This window comes from Eschrichtius robustus, chromosome 18 (genome assembly GCF_028021215.1).
Source record: "Eschrichtius robustus isolate mEscRob2 chromosome 18, mEscRob2.pri, whole genome shotgun sequence".
NCBI classification, from domain to species: domain Eukaryota; kingdom Metazoa; phylum Chordata; class Mammalia; order Artiodactyla; family Eschrichtiidae; genus Eschrichtius; species Eschrichtius robustus.
The window spans coordinates 79375809-79393703 of NC_090841.1; the positions used below are offsets into that span (position 1 = coordinate 79375809).

The 17895-nt window shown below is 46.8% G+C and overlaps 1 protein-coding gene across 1 annotated transcript in view; it reads right to left on the reverse strand.

The window, feature by feature from the left end:
* Positions 1 to 3067: 3067 nt before the first annotated feature.
* Positions 3068 to 17895, reverse strand: part of COL4A1 (collagen type IV alpha 1 chain) — a 146638-nt gene continuing 131810 nt past the window's right edge. The window contains exons 43-52 of the mRNA XM_068526965.1: positions 17681 to 17814; positions 16540 to 16612; positions 15696 to 15767; positions 14523 to 14651; positions 13443 to 13541; positions 12328 to 12540; positions 11251 to 11428; positions 7545 to 7659; positions 5251 to 5423; positions 3068 to 3420 (exon numbers count right to left, since the gene is read on the reverse strand). Of these exons, the coding sequence (XP_068383066.1) occupies positions 3339 to 3420; positions 5251 to 5423; positions 7545 to 7659; positions 11251 to 11428; positions 12328 to 12540; positions 13443 to 13541; positions 14523 to 14651; positions 15696 to 15767; positions 16540 to 16612; positions 17681 to 17814 (1268 nt within the window). The 3' untranslated portion in view covers positions 3068 to 3338. The remainder of the gene's footprint in view (positions 3421 to 5250; positions 5424 to 7544; positions 7660 to 11250; positions 11429 to 12327; positions 12541 to 13442; positions 13542 to 14522; positions 14652 to 15695; positions 15768 to 16539; positions 16613 to 17680; positions 17815 to 17895) is intronic.

Below are 17895 nucleotides of genomic sequence, written 5' to 3' on the forward strand. Positions count from 1 at the left end.
ATCCCACCTCGCCAGGGCCGGTGTAGAGGTGTAAGGACAGCCCAGAGGAAAAGGTCCTGGAGTCAGCGTCGCTCCACGACCTGTTCTGAGAAGGGCTGGCTGGGAGGCGGGCGACCTGCCGGGTAATGCCGAGGCTGTAAATGGAACTAAGGCTGTTTCTGTATCATTTCAAAGCGGGGAGAGGCCTTCGCTAGTGGCAGGAGGAGAAAGCTCTTTCAAGCAGCATCGTGAACAGTGGGGCGTAGACAGGAAAATTCATTTTCAGAAAAAATAGGCTGGTGAAACATTTCTCTCGATGTCTTAAAGGGAACAGTCTCACGTCTCTGGTGCGAGCGGGGTGTGGTTTGGAAGTGGGAGAAGGGCAGACTTGAAATCTTGAAGATCACTGCAAACTTGGTCTCCTTCAGAGCGCTAATTATTACGTATTTCCTGTGTATATATCTTACCTTGTAAGGAGACATGGGTTTTACTACGTCTCCTCCAGAGGGGTCAGAAGAGTGCCTGAAGAAGCAAGGGCATGCTGAATAAATGCCTGATTATTACCTTCTCAGTGTGCGTCATTTCCTTCTATCAAACCAACAGGGAGACTGAGGGGAATCAGACAAATATAACTAAAATGATGCAAAGGGTAGGGCACTTCTTATGACACGACTTGTAAACATCTTAAATCTGGAAAGCTGAAGAGGACAAGAACTCTGGAGTATGATTTTAACAAGATCCCATGTACTCAAAAGTGACCCTGGGGGACACCTTTTAATACTGCAGAGCTATCATCTCAGATCTAATCAAACTAAATGCTTTTTTTTTTTTTTTTTTTTTTGCATTGTACAAACTAAGTTTAGGGAAACTTCTCATGCAAGTCAAAAGGAGGCCGAAAACAGATGTATCCTCAGAATGATTGAGAGGAAGGTGTGACAGGAAGATGAAGAGAGAGGGGAAAGGACCCCCTTGCACTCTTCTGAGGAGGGTCTGTGTGCTGACACCGCCCGTGGCCTGGATGCATGAACGATTCCCCGGGCCCGCGGCTCCTTGTGCGCGTTTCTCACTTAATCTTATCTCTCACTTAATCGTCTTCAAGGCAACTCTCATGATCCCCATTTGTAACCCAACCATCAACCCCACCCCCTGCCTATTGTAAAACTATAGTTTTCAAATCTATAACCTCATTTGACACACCTGACAAGTGACAGGTTTCTTCCGCAATAATTTTTTTAACAGAAAATTTCTTAAGGGCTTGATATTCATTTTCATTTATCCTGTACCTCACCTGGTATCTGGAAAATGGGAAGCACACAGTATATGAATGACGAAGAGGTGGATGGATGGAAGGATGGATGGATGGATGGATGGATGGAAAGATGAATGGATGGAAGGATGGATGGATGGCTGGATGAACGGATGGCTGGATAGATGGATGGAAGGATGGACGAATGGATGGGTGGATTGATGGATGGGTGGATGGATGGATGGATGCGTGGATGGATGGATGGATGGATGGATGAAAGGATGGATGGATGGAAAGATGAATGGATGGAAGGATGGATGGATGGCTGGATGAATGGATGGCTGGATAGATGGATGAAAGGATGGATGGATGGAAAGATGAATGGATGGAAGGATGGATGGATGGCTGGATGAATGGATGGCTGGATAGATGGATGGAAGGATGGACGAATGGATGGGTGCATTGATGGATGGGTGGATGGATGGATGGGTGGATGGATGGATAGGTGGATGGATGGATGGATGGATGGATGGATGGATGGATGGATGGATGAGGGCTGCCTGGATGGACAGATGGGAGGGAAGGGGGGAGGGATGAAGAAGACCATATTTTTTTTCTTTGTAGTAATTTCTGTAAATTACACCCAGTCTGAGACTCTCATCTGGGAAGAACTACAAAATAAATATGATCTAAATTTGCAAAGCTTACAAATTTATTAGTGGCTTGTGCAGTAACTTTTCCTTTGATGTTTCTGTGGCAAAACTAGCAACAAATTAATAAAAGCTTAATTTTTATACAAATAGTTTTATTACAAATTTGAATTTTTAAGAAATACACATTTAAAGAAATTACACAAAAGGCCTTAGTAGTCTTAAAAACGTTTTGGAGACTTTTAGTAAAATGTCGTTTCAGGCATAGTGGTCCAATTCTGCTCTCCTGCAATCCATCCGCTCCCCTGCTGAAGTCTGAACACAACTCACGAAAAACCAAGGAAGCCGCCTGAATGTGCTTACAGGTAAAAATACTGATATTCTGCTTCAACAGAGTTACTTCTCACACCAGGCTGAAGGATGAGGAGTACTCATAAAATGAAGGCCTTTTAAGTTTGTTGCTTTTGAAGTCAAGTCATTCAGTTTGTGATTAGTGTTTAAAACCCTGAAGATATTTCATAACAGAATAAAAACAAGAAGCTCAAAGTACATGTTTTCCTGTAATAGACACCATATCCGTGAAGCCGGGTTTGGTTTTGGCAACACACAATTTTTGGTTTGGAGGTGAACAATGAAAACTGGTGTTTCACATTCAATACCCTAGTGTTTAAAAATCTCTGTTAAAGGACAACACAGGCTTTTAAAGGAAGAAACTATGTAAGCTTTATTTTAACAGTGGAAATGAAACTACAACTTGACCTGCCTAATTGCTGACATCTATATAAATTACTAAAATATATATATATTTCATTTCTGCCTACTTTGGGGACCATCTTTATTCCACAGGAAATCCGTGACTTCTGCAAAAGCAGCTGCATAGTACCACACAGAGCAGAAAGACCGAAATTTTTCTTTGGTGGGGCGGTCGGAAGACAGGGCTACTAGGCCCCCTTCCTTCCCTTTGGAGGTTCCAACCATCGGCTTTACACGACTATTATTTGTACAGACCGAGGGACCTGAATTTTGAAACAGTTAGACAGTGATATCAACAGACGTTTCACCTGGGGTGTGAAATGGATCTGTTATAATACAACAATGCAAACGGGCTTCGCCCAGGATGGAAGGTCCCACAGCCCTCCTAGCACCCTTTGGTTTTCTGATGGGTCTCACTTCACACATCAGTGCACTGAACTGTAGAACAGACATATTTTTTATTTCATCAGAAGTGCCATTTGGGACTTCACTACAGGCAGCTTATCGTGGTCTTGGATTCTCCTTCAGCAAGTAGAGGCCAACGAAGCAGGGTGTGTTAGTTATGCAGATTCCTATCAGGCACCTTACAGTTTTCATACTGCACAGTGAGGTACACAGGATATATTTCTAGAGTTCGTTGCTGTTAGAAGAAGAAGGAGGGAAGAGGGGGGAATAGCACCATGTTGTGATGTAGCTGAGGGCCGGCTTCGTTATGTTCTCCGCATGCACACTTGACAGCGACTGACATGCGTGCGCAGCTCTCCAGCCTTCAAGGTGGACGGCGTGGGCTTCCTGAAAGGCAGCACAGAAGTCAGTGTCACCGCACGGCTCAGGCCAGCTCCTCGGCCCTCCCTCCCATCAGAGACCCCCGAGGGACCAGCCTTCACCCTGCCTCTGAGCGGGTACCGTGCTGGGGGCATCCCACGGCCTCGGTTACACCTGCAAGTTATCACCTGCATCCATCCTCGGGCCAAGAGTACAGGGCGAGTGAGGGCACCGCCAGAGTCACCCACGTCTGTCTGACCCCAAAGTCTCAGCCACTCCCCACCACAGACCCTGCCTCTTCAAACTATAGGTTAACCTTTTGTTTTCTCTTCTCAACTCGATTATAAACACCCCCAGACTAGGAAGATGTTCTTCTCTGAGACACTTCACACACATCCTAAGTGCTCATTAAATCATTGCTGAATGACAGAATGAACAACAAATCTGGAATAATCAACCAGACCTCAAAATACATTCGTAACTTTTGAAAGTTGTTCATACAGGTGGTCTGATTAGAGGCCAAAGACAGGGGAAGACATTTAGTGTTCCAAATGCTTCCTTGATCCTAGGAATTCTGTTCTTTGACTATTGGAGAAGTGAAGTCTGAACTAAAATGAGTACTAATCAAATCTTATTCCAATTAAAGTAGCCATATAATAAGAGTACCTTGTCCTAAAATTGAGGTGGCTTACGTTAGCAACTTTGGTGAAAATCCTAGTGCCCCCAAATTATTTAAATTAATGGGATCTTACCTAGTTTTGTTTAAGAAGGCATTTCAGTTAATTGTACCAGGCTGCTGGTTCAGAAAAAAAGACCAGAAAACAAAAAAACCCATTGTTACCTGTTAACCCTATAATGGGCAGCCCCGGGAGCTGGTGCTCATTTTGGTAGCTAATGGTCAAATTGTATCTGGAGGGTTGACGTCAAGTTCCCAGGTGCCTAGAAAGTCTCGTGTGAGCTACTAGAAAGGCACCTGGTAGTTTTTTGAGGCTTAGAAATTTACGAGTAGTGGGCGCGCTGCTTCACCTTTATGATCTAAGCTGGAAAGAGACAGGGTCATAGCAGAGGCCCACAGAATTCTCTCCGAAAAGGTAAAGACTATCTCCAGGGCCGAGAAGCACTTATTTGGGGGACTGAACAGTAGGTAATTGTTCAGCCCCATCGGCGCCCGGCGTCCGCGCCAGCAGGGCTGCAGCTGGAACTAAGTACTGGGCAGAGGCCTCGTTATGTGTTCCCATCCGGTACAAACTGGGCCCCGCTCCAAACTAACTTCAAGGTCAACGGCCACCTGGGACCGTTGTTTTAAAGGTGAAATTTTGGTAATGGAAACGAAAGAAAAGGTTCTCCGTATCCATTTCGGCGGCATCTGTGCTGAAATTAATTTTCATGCGCAGGCCTGAAAAACGGTCACTGATAACTCACAATATGTACATCCAATCCAGCATTATAAACACCATGAAAACCAAGGCTATTCACTTTCTCTCTCCCTGCTGGTTAAAGGTACAATGTTTTAAAATGCTCTGTTTGCAGATTTTAGCCGTCTTAATGACGTTGCCGTGGATTCATCTTGAAAAACTGAAAACTGAACTTTTTTCTTTCATGGCTCTTCAGTAATGAACGAATGAAGCCTGTCACCTAAGCTCTGCCTTTGAACATGGTTTCGATTATCTGCCCACATAGAACAGAACCAAATATCTGTTCCTATCCTATCCTATCCTATCCATGGAAGAAGCCTTCCTAAGGATTGCTGTAGAACCATCTTTGGGACTTTGCACCGGAGCACGTGTATGGACCATGGAAGACTGAAAATAAAAGCCACCGGGGGTGGTGGGGAGGGGGGCGAGGGGGGCACTTTACTTGAACATCTGGTTTCTTTCTATCGTGGCAAGCCAAAAGCTGTAAGCGTTTGCATAGTAATTGCAAGTCCCGCGGCCGTGGCACTCGATGAAGGGGGCGCTTCTGAACTCTTCCAGACAGGACCCAGGGGAGGCCAGGGCTTGGCCAGAACCTTCGGCTCCGGCGCTGGTGTGCTGTGGGGAAACAGGAGCCGTGAGCCAGAGGTGCCCGCCCGCCCGCCCCGATGGGCTTCCCGGGCCCCGGGGAAGAGCCGGGGTGCTCCCTCCCGGAAAGCCGCCCCCTCTGTCCCCCGAGGCCACCAGGGAACACACTGGCAGCCACACGGCCCCACGGCCTCACGCCGGGCGCACCCAGTGCCAGGAGTCTGCTGGCCACTCCTCCCAGGGATGGGAGGTGACTGGTCCAGCTTCACCAGCATTTCAACAAACGCTGTCCTCACTGTTTTCTTCTTGGAACACTGAAACCTCTTCTAACTTGGGGCGTGAGATGACAGCCAAAATGTGCAGAGGATGCTGGGACCAACTGATGGGAGACATCAGACTTTCTAAACAAAATTATACGGGATCATCACAATCCTTTGTTTGCTACATTAGGTAGCAAAATCCTTTATAATTTGCTACATTAGGTAGCAAAATCCTTTATTCGCTACATCCTTTATTTGCTACATTATCCATTTTCTTTTAAGAAGAGAAAACTTAAACAAGAGAAAGAGGGAAAAGAAAGCTACTATGGTAACTGTTTGTTCAATTGGGTTGAAGTAGGCTCACACGTCCTCAGAAACCAAGACATAAAATGAATGACGTACAAATGGAAGATATGGCAAAACCTCTACAGGACGGCTATTACGGACATAAGAAAAGTGAACTGTGGAATTTTAGAGCCATAAGGGACCTCTGAGGACAAAGCTAATGCCCTTGATTCCCAGATGAGAACCCCAGGATCCCAGAACATTCCAGATCACACTTCCCAGGCAAAGCTGAGATGGGAACAGGCCTCTGGAGGCTGCCAGATCCGAGCCCCCCAGCTTCACCACAAGCCCCCCGGCTCGGCAGTGATGGGATGCCTGTTCTCCAGGACCTCATCATTTTGATTTGCTCTTGGTTTTGAGAAATGATGGGCAATCGTGGTTCAGATCTTGGTAGGACGCCAGGACAAGGGACGGGGAAGTGACAGGTGCTTTCCTCCGTTCTTTACTCCTTGGATCAAGGGCCTCTTCTGTCAAACTGAGACTCCATCTAGTATTTCTTGTATTATGGAGTCGAAAGTCCAATCTGCCTCTGAGTCAAAGTTGTATGCTTACATCATTGCGCGTATCTTGACTTCTCTACACCACAGTTCTAACCTTTTCAGTTTTCTTGATAAAGTAGTCGCCATGCAGTATTTGGAATTATCAAAACGACTTGCTAAATTTTGTTGTTGCAATTGTTTGGACCTGCTGAAGAGGCTAAATGCAGGCTCCTCAACCCAGGAAACCTCACCACCCGACTGGTGAGAATCCAACACACAAGCATTTGAAGAGCTGCTTTCCTGGCAACTTCTACACTTGGAATAACTTACAGCAGAAAAAAAGCAGTTAAGAGGCCACTTTCCCCGTCAATCAAATAACAAGGCTAATGATGATTTGGGGGTCAAAGGTACGTACGACCTGGCCACACCTGGGAGCGTGAAGATGGGACCGGGCTTACAGTGGTGACGTGGGAAATGTTTGTGGAGGATCGTTTACCGGGAGTGATTCCAGTGTAACCTGATCGTCCAAGTTCAGAGCTTCTGTGTTTTCAATCAGTACTTTAAACTGAGGCAATAAAATAAGAAGCTACAACGGGATCTCAAAAGGGTGCTGTGTTTCCTGTTCTCATTGGCTTTTGGGAGGAAGGGAGCATCGGGGGTCTGGCATCTGGGGCAGCTGGGCGGTAGGAGAGCAGACTCATGCGGGAGGGGTGTGGACCCTCGGGCCCCTGACACCGGCCAGTGGCCCCGCTCTCTTCCTGACTCTAGCTTCTGCTTTGGGGCTTGCAAGCGTTTTAGTAAATGAGTTCCCACCATGGGCGCGCCCTCCTCTCCCCCCAGGGAGGCGCTGACTCGGAATCTCATCAGGTCACCCAGCTACCTAGTCCCAGCCACTCCGTGGACGAGGAGGGCTCTGGGCGGGCGCTGGACCCCATACTGTCCCCTCCCAGGGGAGCAGGCCAGGCTCCTGGGGACGCTTTGCAGGGGGTCCCAGGAGCGAGGGGAAAGAGGTGGGGTGATTGTGGGCTGCTCTTTGGGGGAAATATGGAGTTTCCCCAAATACTTACCATCACAAAGGAGTAGCCAATCCACAGCGAGGACCAGCCGCTGGGGCACTGCGGGATCTGGATGGTCTGGCTGTGCACAGCCATGACCATGGCCGGCGCCTCACACACAGTACACCTGGAAGGCACGGAGCAGAGGCGCTCAGCACAGCCGAGGGAGGCCCCACCTGCTCAGCCCTTTCCCCGTTATCTGTGTTCCGTCTCGTCACTCCATCTTTCCGACCCAATGATGTGTTTCATCAAACAGACCAGTTGTCCCCTGCTTGGACTCTGAGGATTAGGGTCTTCTAATTGGTTTGATAAGCCTGCCTCAGTATTAAAACATTAAACTCAAAACCAGACCCAACACTTGTCATTTAACCATCTACTCTGTAGCAGGAAGGAAACCGGAAGGCCAGGTTGTAAGAGGGACCATCTCCTGAGGCGCTGGGGCTGCAGGAGACTTTTGTGTTCTCCTCTGTGTATTTCAGTGCCTTCCAGTATTTCAGCAATGAGTGTGGATTTCAGCAAACACAATGAATGCTCAAGAAGGCGGCGATGGTGCAATCCAAGGGCTACCACTTCCGGAACACGGCGATTTGTTTTAAGCCCTGAATCATCTTCAATGTAAGAAGAACATTTAGTGAATTATAGTAACTAAGACAGATAAAAAAGCCCAGGGCTGGCTGTCCACGTGAGCCTCTTCCGGAGACTCTTTCCAGACCTGGAACCGACAGACCAGTGAGGGGGCCCCTGCCCCAGGCCGCACTGGATGCCCCCCAGGCCAAGCTGGCTCGTGCTCAGCCGCTGGGACTGCGCCCAAGAATAAATGACAGCAACACACCATGTTCCGACTCGGGCCTGCTCTACTCAGCGACCCTTCGATGGTGGGATGACGTTTTGTTGAAAAAAAAAAAATTTAAACATCAGCAGTAAAATAATGATATTCAAGTCACAAACTGAACAGAGTGCTAAGAATGCTGATAAATGACTATAAATGGCGTTAATAGTTACACCTAGTTATGCCGGAGCATGTGCATGACAGTGGATTAGGAGTGGGAAGAGGGCCGAAATGAGTCGTTCGGTTTTCCGTGGGGGGGGTGTGGTGTGTGTGTGTGTGTGCGCGCGCGCGCTATTTTCTATTTTATTCACACAGATGCAGATGAATTAAAGGGCTCAGCTGAACAACAGTGACTGAAATTGGCCTTCTACATCTGCCACCATCTGCCTGCCAGACACAGAAGCAGACATAGAGCACAGAGGAAAGTGCTTCACGTCAGGCTCTCTCTGGGCTGGCGGGTTCAAGCCGCTGCAGAGACATGGTCTGGACCCCGTCCGATGGGTGCTAGGGGACAGAGAATCACAGATTTAACGAGCCACGAGGTCCCTTAAAATCCATACACTCTCATTCCCCATATTACCTAAGAGAATATGAGACCACAGTTAGTTGTGTCTAAAGGCAGAATTAGAACACAGTCTTCAATCCAGAACAATTAAACAGTCCGTAGTTTTTGATGACTCATGTCTGCAGAGAGTCGGAAAGTGCTTAGAAAATTTTGTCAGGATGACAGCAGAAAAGTTGCTACTTTTTCTGCTTAAGAGGAAGGATTTTGTAATTAACTCTTTCTAAAACTAAGCTTTAGGACGTCCCCAAAAGGGAGACCTCAGAAGGAACCTGTGAGTCCTGAGAAGTCGTTAGAAACCACTAAGTTAAAGTAACCGTGGGACCCAGAGGAATGGGCAGCGTTATTACAAAATGGGATGTGAGATGTGTGTGCTTTCGGAGCAGTGACTTAAAGGATGTGACTTCTGAGGTCACATCAGACACCGTGCATCTGTGGGTCAGTTAACAGGGAGACGTGAAAACCCCGAAATGGGCAGCGCTGGGGCATTTAAACAACTCATGGTAACGGGTCTACAGAGAAAAGCAAGTCTCAGACCTGAGGCTTCTCCTGGACCTGTTTCTGGAATGTCCTAAATGCGTCTCAGAGCCCTGTGTCCCAACCAAATCAAGGTCAATGTCAATTTTATCAAGATGGTAATTAGGAGACAAAAACGAATAATCATTTTCTACCTGTTGTCCGAGGAAAGCTAAACAAAAACACAAAGGTGGTTAGTGGTTAGTTTCTGTTCTTGTGCACCCACAGCGTGGCTCTGAGCAAGAAAAGTCAACACAGATCAGCCCACAGGGACCCCTGACACATGGGAAGGACTTCTGTGTTTTGAGAGATGCCTCTCTGGAAGTTACCAATGACTTTTCCCATTTTAAGACCCATGAGATAAGTTTTCTTACAGCTCAAAAGAAAAATCTAAGAAAGCTGTCAGGAGATATTTTGAGGTAAGGCCATCAAAAACCTGATTTTTCCGATAGGCATCTCCCAGCCTTTCTGGTCCAGGTCTACGCGGTACATTCTTTTAACAAGACTGTTCTGTGAGGACCAGGCTTCCACACTCTGGAGCTACAGACCCCGTAAGTGACCAGTCCGAAGTAGGTGGTGACCATCCAGCGACGGGTGGTCACCACAGGGGGCGCTGGGCTGCTCCAAGCACCCACCCCGCCCCCCTCCCCTCTGACTCCAGACACCTCTCAGCCCACATCACTAGTCTTTCTTCCTATTCAAAAGCTGTTATTTCTCTAAAGGAAACATAGAAAAGCTTCCGTTCTTTCTCACTCTCACTTTCCTAAGGAAAACCTGTCCCGCCTTGCCATTCTTTTCATCCTTTACTCTCTTCGCGTGTAAAAGTAAAATTAGAGACTAGCTTCTCAGTCAAACACGTTCATACCTTTGCCACTTTTCTATTGCTTCTGAGTATAGTTAAGGAAGCAACTTTTAATTAGAAGGAAAGAGGCAAAAGGAGGAAAATCATGTACTTTTCGGTCACAATCATTTCAACTTCCCATTTTATTTCCTACCAGGAAGACTCTTGGGGACCTGAAAACATACCCCAGACATTAACTAGTGTGGAAAGCACTTAATTTGGGAAGTCGCTCAAACACATGCAATCTCAGTGGGTACAATATCACCTCAAGAGTGCACAAACTGGTGGGGTGGAAGAGAATGAGAAAAATCTTAGGATGTACACATGTTAATGTACACGGTACATCAGTATAATCTCTTATATATAAAGCACAGACATACAGTATGCCCGTGGTGTCATAATTTCTTGGCAACCACCTCACACCCACAGTTAAGTGCCACTGAACTGTACACTTAAAAATGGTTAAGATGGTAAATTTTATGCTATGTGTTATGTTAGCTTATGTTATTGTTTTACTACAATTAAAAAATAAAAATGTTTAAAAAGTTTCTTCGGGGTGATTCCAAAAAATATACCTTAAAAGACTCCTTAGGGAGATAATTATTTAAGAAAGAAAAAAGCTGCAAAGCTGTTCTGAAGTTTGCCGGGGGCGCCAGCGACACTGCTTGGTCCATGGCAGGGAAGGCAGTCACCCCGGTGAGTCACACAAGGTAACACGTCTTGCTCCAAAGCCGGGCCTTATCTCACCAAGGGTTTGCACTAAAATTTTTTAAGAAGATAACTGACTTTTACATCCCATTATTTGTATGGCTGATTTCTGTTACAAAACTCGGGTATCACAATTAGTAAACGGAATGGCAATGGATTAAATGTTTGGGGGAAAATGGAAAAACACAAGAATAATCTCTGCCCTGACTGTGAGCTGCTTTTCCTCGTCAACTGTATGTGTGCTCCGATGGGATGGACTCACCTGCTGATGAAGGGCCTGATGCCCTCCCCGGTGATGGGCGCCATGGACATGGGCATAGGCTCCGGGGTGGACAGCCAGTACGAGTAATCATTTCGGGAGGCGAAGTTGCAGACATTGTTGATGTTACAGAAGAGGAAGGGCATCGTGCTGAACTTGCGCAGACAGCTGCCCGCCGTGCCTGGGGACGCAGGGAGAAGACATTGCTTACCATTCGCAGTCTGCCTCGACACAGAATGCAAGTGAGCTAGCTAATAAAGACGTCTATCCTACACGTCCGCTAAGGTGGAAATAAAAATGTTTGCCGATTACAGAAAGAAGGAAATAAATGTACCAAACAGACTAGTATGATTGGAAATGAGCATTAAATTCAATGGAAAGTGATCCAGGCCAAAGGGAAACCATCAAGAATTAGCAGGATGAACAGAAACAAAGCAGTTCATCAGTAGAGAGAGACCTTTTCCTGCAACTGAATTCTAGAAGGAACTTAATGTGCAGCTCCTTGTACCACAGCTAGTAACTCACTGGACCGCGTCTTTCACGAAATGCAGAGCCGTCTTTATATATGTTTGCAACCTCAGTGAAAGTTAGAGGTGTAAAACATTAAAACATAATTTGGTGGAGCAGATCCGGAGAGGACTAAGAAAATGACGACAAACACACAACCTTCTATTGATCTAAACTAATAGAAGGACAGAGGAATTTTGGACAGGATAACGTGGACATTTTTTAAAAGAGCAACAGTAAAGCTGCTCTATTTTATGACTATGAATGCAAACTGTTAAGTGTGTACTCCCGATATCTTGATCCTACTTGATAATTTGAAGAAGAGGTCAAAAGTTTTATTAATTTAAAATTTTCAAAGAGTCAGCCTTTATGTCTGCCTGGCTTCCCATTAGTAATATGGCAGTTGTTGGTAAGGATGGCCCACTTGGTAAGGATGGAGGGAAACAGGACTCTTTTCCTTGACTAGGTCTTGGTGACACTCTGAACCACAGGACCGGAGCGGGAACACAGCCCAGCACCCCCCAGCGCTGGACACGCGACGTGGAATGAACACACCATCTGTAGACGCCTCACCCAAGTCCTGGCCATGTGCCCGCTCGTTGCCTTGTACGTAGAGCAGAGAGTACCCATGGTAGAGGATTTTGGTCCCAGGAGGACACTGGGGGTCGTCTGTTGTCTGACTGTGCCTGGTCACGAGGAAGCCGTGATCAACAGACGGGGTGCCTGGGGGACCCATGGATCCCGGCAACCCATCAGGGCCGGGTGGACCCGGGAAGCCTCTTGGACCTGAAAGACAGCAGAGAAATTCGCTTCCTCAGTTACAGACAGGCGAGACTCAGTACAACCACCACCTCCCTCGTGCTACCTCAGCTTCTCCTCTCTGCATCCCACCTGGAGATGTTTTATAAGCACGGTGCTTGGTGCAAAGCAGAAGCTCATAAACTCAGTCCAATGAATAAATGAAATATGTGAAAATATAAATATATGAATAAAGGAAGTAAATGACATGACTCCATGCATGTATTCATACAGCATTTGGGAGCTCCTCTGAGGGAGGATTATTATAGGATGATTAAAACAACCATCTTTTAAGGTAGCTTCCCAGCCTTAGTGGCCCAAAGCCAGCGTATGGAATTAAGGGTGGAAGGAAGCTCCCGTGCAGGGTGTCCTCCTGTCCCCTGGGCAACCACGCTGCCTGCAAGATGTTCACAGGCCTCCTGCTGGGCTGGGCCCTCTGTCTACTTAGTTGCACCCTCAGCCTTTGGCATCCCAGCCACGATGGGACCTCCGAGGTCCTGCTTCTTGGGAAGCAGATCAGCTTTAGTCCACGCCAGTCAGTGGCCTTCTGGCCAACACAGCACAATCATCCGCTCCCCTTGCCCTCTGCTGAAATGGAGTGTCTGAGCTGCAGACTCTTAGGAAACCAGATAGGGCCGTCCCCAGCGGCCTTCTTTCAATAATGTCTGGGAGACACTGAGCTTTGATCAACATCTGTCTCCCTACACAGAAAAGAATGATGACAACCCTTGGCTCCTCTGTAAGATCCTGTTTCTCCTAAGAAACAGACTTCCATGGAAATCTTTCAAGAAACACTTCCTTTCGCAGGTTTCCATATGCCTGGGCCTAAGGCTTCTAATCCGAAGATGCAGATAGAGGGTAGTGAGGCTGGGACAGCACAGCAAACCTACCAGGAGGTCCAAAGGGTCCTGTCTCTCCTTTCTGGCCGGGGGCCCCATCAAACCCGGGAATACCTGGTGGCCCAGGTAAGCCCACAGATCCTGTCACACCTAAAGAGAGGAGAAAGAATTCATGATCCGGTTGTGGAGAGCAATAAATAGGCTGTATCTTTTTCTTCCCTTTTGAAATGTCTTCTTTGGCCCCCTGAGAGGGAAGCACAGGGCCTCGGACTACAGGTGGGAAAGCTTTCCCAGAAAGCCAGAAGGTTAACACACACTCTGCAGACTGACACCCACACGGGGTGTGCCTCATCTCGGAATTCGGGGTTCTCCCCGGCTTCTTGTTATTGTTTGGCACACAGTTTGGGTAAAGGCAGTCACATGGGGGTAGGGAGAGATCCGATGCATTTTCATTTTCTCAGTTGTTTCCCCCCTCTCGGCCACGTTCTGGTGTCTCAGATAATGTTTAGGCACCAGGTTTACTGACGTGGGTAGTTTTTTTGTTTTCATGTGTACGGTTTATTCCTAGGTGGTTAAAACAAATTTTCATGGATGTTACCTTTCTACTCTAAATGTTTTCATTCGTCTTTATCTTCCATCCCCACTCCTCAGCAATAGCTTCTGAAGTAAGGAGTGTGTAGCCCCAATAAGCAGAAAGATTCTAGCTTAAGGTGTCCGGGAACCACAGGGACTTGCACAGATCTTGGCCACTTGGGTAGAGCTTTGGGGCCGCCGTGGAGAACACCAATCCCTACAATTCTGGGTTGCTATTTCCTGCAGTCCCCATCTCCTGGCCGGGAGAGATGCTTTTCCCATTCCTCTGCCCATGTTTTTCTAAGTGAACATAGATGTGCTGAGTTGTGTGCTGCCCTAGCTTTTCTTGGATTTCTTTTTCTGACCTTGTTAGGCCTCTTCAGAAAGTTCACATGGTTTTGACATACACTGAAGGAAGGTAAGAAAGTCATCTTCAAATACGTGTTTACACAGTCACTGCCCAGAGGCTGTTGTGAGACATGCGGGTGAAGAGGAAACCCCGCCCGGGCCAGCTCCCTCCCGCCTCCACAGCCCTCTGCACATCGCGGTTATTCCTACCTTGTTGTCCCTTGGGGCCTGGAGGTCCCTGAAGCCCTTTCAGACCTGCGGGGCCCTCAGGACCAGGGAGCCCTGGCTCCCCTTTGATGATGTCGTATGGACCCGGGGGGCCCGGGGGGCCAGGAAGACCTGTGGGAATCAGGGCAGCCACTGGTCAATTTCACTGTCCACATTCAGGGCAGAAACAGCTTCTGACATGAAACCCAATCAAACGCAGTGCTTCTCAAAAGTAGAATCACAATCAAAAACACAAGGGGACCAGATCCTCACGACGAGACACACGGGTATCTGCACATCTCTATTTTCTACCCTAAAATCCTGAATCCTCAGGACTGGAACAGACCTCGGGGTCACCAGTGTCAAATGTCCACTCAGATCTGGAGGCCTTGATGGACCCCTGACCCAAGGGGAAGCTCATCCCTCTCAGGGAACCACCTCTCACGTGGGGAGCTCCAACAGGTGAAATTAGGACTTTTTTCTCACATGTATCTGAAATCTGCCTTACTGCACACCAGAACCACTGGCCTTAATCTTTTAATGATGAGTAAACGTAAACCTCCTTCTGCTTGACGGGTCCTGAAGTACACGGAGCAGCCACGTGAAGTTGGGGGCCTCGGGTCTACCGCAGCCTCCCTTTCCTCCGTTCTCTCGCTCCTCCCACGTTTCCCCATTTATTTTCTCCCCGAATAATCCACTTCTCAGTGCATGCTGGTTGCTCACTCCCTCTCTTGAAACACGGTCTTGAAAACTAAACGCAGCCCTCGAAATAAGCTCTGACCCGCAGAGACCAGGATGGGATGCAGACTCCCTCAGACCACTTCCTTCTAAGACCAGCTGTGTCTCTGGAGCCACTCGGCACGTCTGGCTCCCCGTGGAGAAGCCAAGGCAGCCCCTTTCTTAGAAAGAACTCCATACTGTCCAGCCACAGTTTGTTCAGCCTGCAAGACGTATTTCGTTCCGATTTTTACGGCTGGTTTCCGTCTGCCCTCAGAGCCTGTGAGATTTTGTCTCTCACCCCTTTCCACTGGATTTATCTCAGGCACAGACTTAACAAACTTGACTTTCAGGACAAGTCATTGGTAAAAATGTCAACTAGATTAGCCAAATATAGGAACCCTGCCAAGTGGCCAAAGAATTTTCAACTGCTGTTTTCTAATGACCAAATTCTCTTACCTTTAGTTCCAGGGAAACCTTGGTCTCCTTGGTCACCTTTAACTCCCTGAAGGCCAGGGAGGCCTTTCTGCCCTGGAGGAAAGTAAAACACTGTCTTTGCACAGAATTCCAAACGATAACCGTGTGTGTGTGAATACACACAGCATATACATATATGCACATACATGTACACATATGCTTATGTGTACATATACATACATATACACGTATAATACACGCATACACACACACACACACACACAGAGTGAACACATTTCGAATTTATGCACGTGGAAGAAAAGAACATTACTTGTAGTCAGCTATGTAAAACTTTCGATGAAACTCTTCTTTCTAAAACCCAGAAGTCACATTTTTCCAAACATGCAGCAAACCATAAAATGGTCACAACCAGTGGAAGGGCACGTGATTCTGTTTTTGGTCACGATCTGGTTCACAAGTGTCCCCAGCTAGACCACAAGATGCCTGCAAGCTGAGACCTTGTTGTATTCACCTTTCATTCATGTGTACCTGATGCTGCAGTAAAAAATCAAAGTGCCTGGAAGCTGGTAGGCACCCAATAAATATTTGCTTCAAACATTAAAACATTAATGAATGGCCCAAATCCATGACTCCTCATTGAGAGGCAAATGATCCACGGATTCTTAGTAAGAAAATCAGAATGTCTTTATACTGCTATGCATGGGATTCTACAAACGGGGCAGCCACCCAGAAATGGCATTTTAATTTGAAGAGAATGGGATCTGGTACTGCAACCATGCTAGGTCTATCAACAGGAAAGCACCAGGGGCCGGGGCTCTGGTGGCAGGTAAACGTGTCTTCAAGCGGCATCTCCCTTATGTCTTACCTTGAAACCCTGGAACTCCTGGAGGTCCCATATCACCCTTAGCACCTGTAGCTCCTGGAGAGCCACCGACCCCCTAGACACACAAAGAGAATGTCAGTCGGGAATGGCTCAGGAGACAGAGGTCCCTCAAGCAAATGGTAGTCAGGAAGCTGGGAACAGCCCCTCCATGTTCTGAAGTAGCTCTGTGAACAAATGTTGCCTTGTGGTTGCTTAAAGATGTAAAAAGAATGACAAAACCTCTGTGTGTGCCTAAATTAGGGAGCTGGAAATTGCAACAACTTGCTTCAGTCACTCTGTCCCTTCTGCTTGTCCGTCTGTGTGGTAAATTCCAGGAGCAGGTGTAAATCTTACATCCCACTGTCCCCACCCCATAGCACGATGCCATGAACAGAGTCAAAACTCCCTAAACATTTGTCATGGCAACATCTCAATCTATCAACACCAAAGAACCTTTCTGGATGACTTTACTCCCAACACTCAACCACAGTGATTTTTCTTTAAAATTAGCTTCGCATCTTGTCTTAAAAGTGCTTTTAACTATGGGAAAAAAACATTAAAAATACTAAAGAAGGATTATTTTCCTTTATAATACAGTGATATTTTTGTATTTTAAAAAAATACTATCTTAATTTCTAGATATTTCAACATAGTTGTTCCTTTCTCAGTATATAAAAAGTTGTAATGTTTCTTTGCTTTACCTTATTTTAAAAAGTGCCATAAGCAAAATAACATGCACAAATATATATCTATATATGTATACATATAATGCACATATGTATACACAGAGATAGACAGACACTGAATGGCACTAGGAACAGGGATATATTTCTATGTTACTGAGGCTTTCTTTTTGCATCATTTGTATATAGATTTTTAAACCCAGGCATTGAACTATAATCTCCAGTAGTATAACGTTTCACTTTTGATGGTTTGTGTAAAACTAGATTGTAAAAAATTTTGTAATAGTTGCCTACCATGATGCCAGTAAAGATGGCTGATTACTTGCCAGAGAGAAGGGGCTGATTCAGGGAGGATCTGGGAGTGTAACACACATGTAACACACATGAATACACACACACACACACACAAGTATTATCTTATGATCCTTTCCAAAAACAAAACCTGCCAAGGGACAACTCACCGGCATGCCCTGGAATCCTGGGTCTCCCTTGGGCCCTGGAGCCCCAGGAGTGCCTGGCCAGCCTGGGTTTCCCTTGTCACCTTTCAGCCCATCAAGCCCAGGGAGCCCTGGAGGCCCCATGGGTCCCGGAAGCCCTAATGGGAGACACAGAAGCCACACGTTTGAGGTCAGAGGGTGGTTTTATGTATAAGTGTCACTGTGCTGCGGTCGTCACC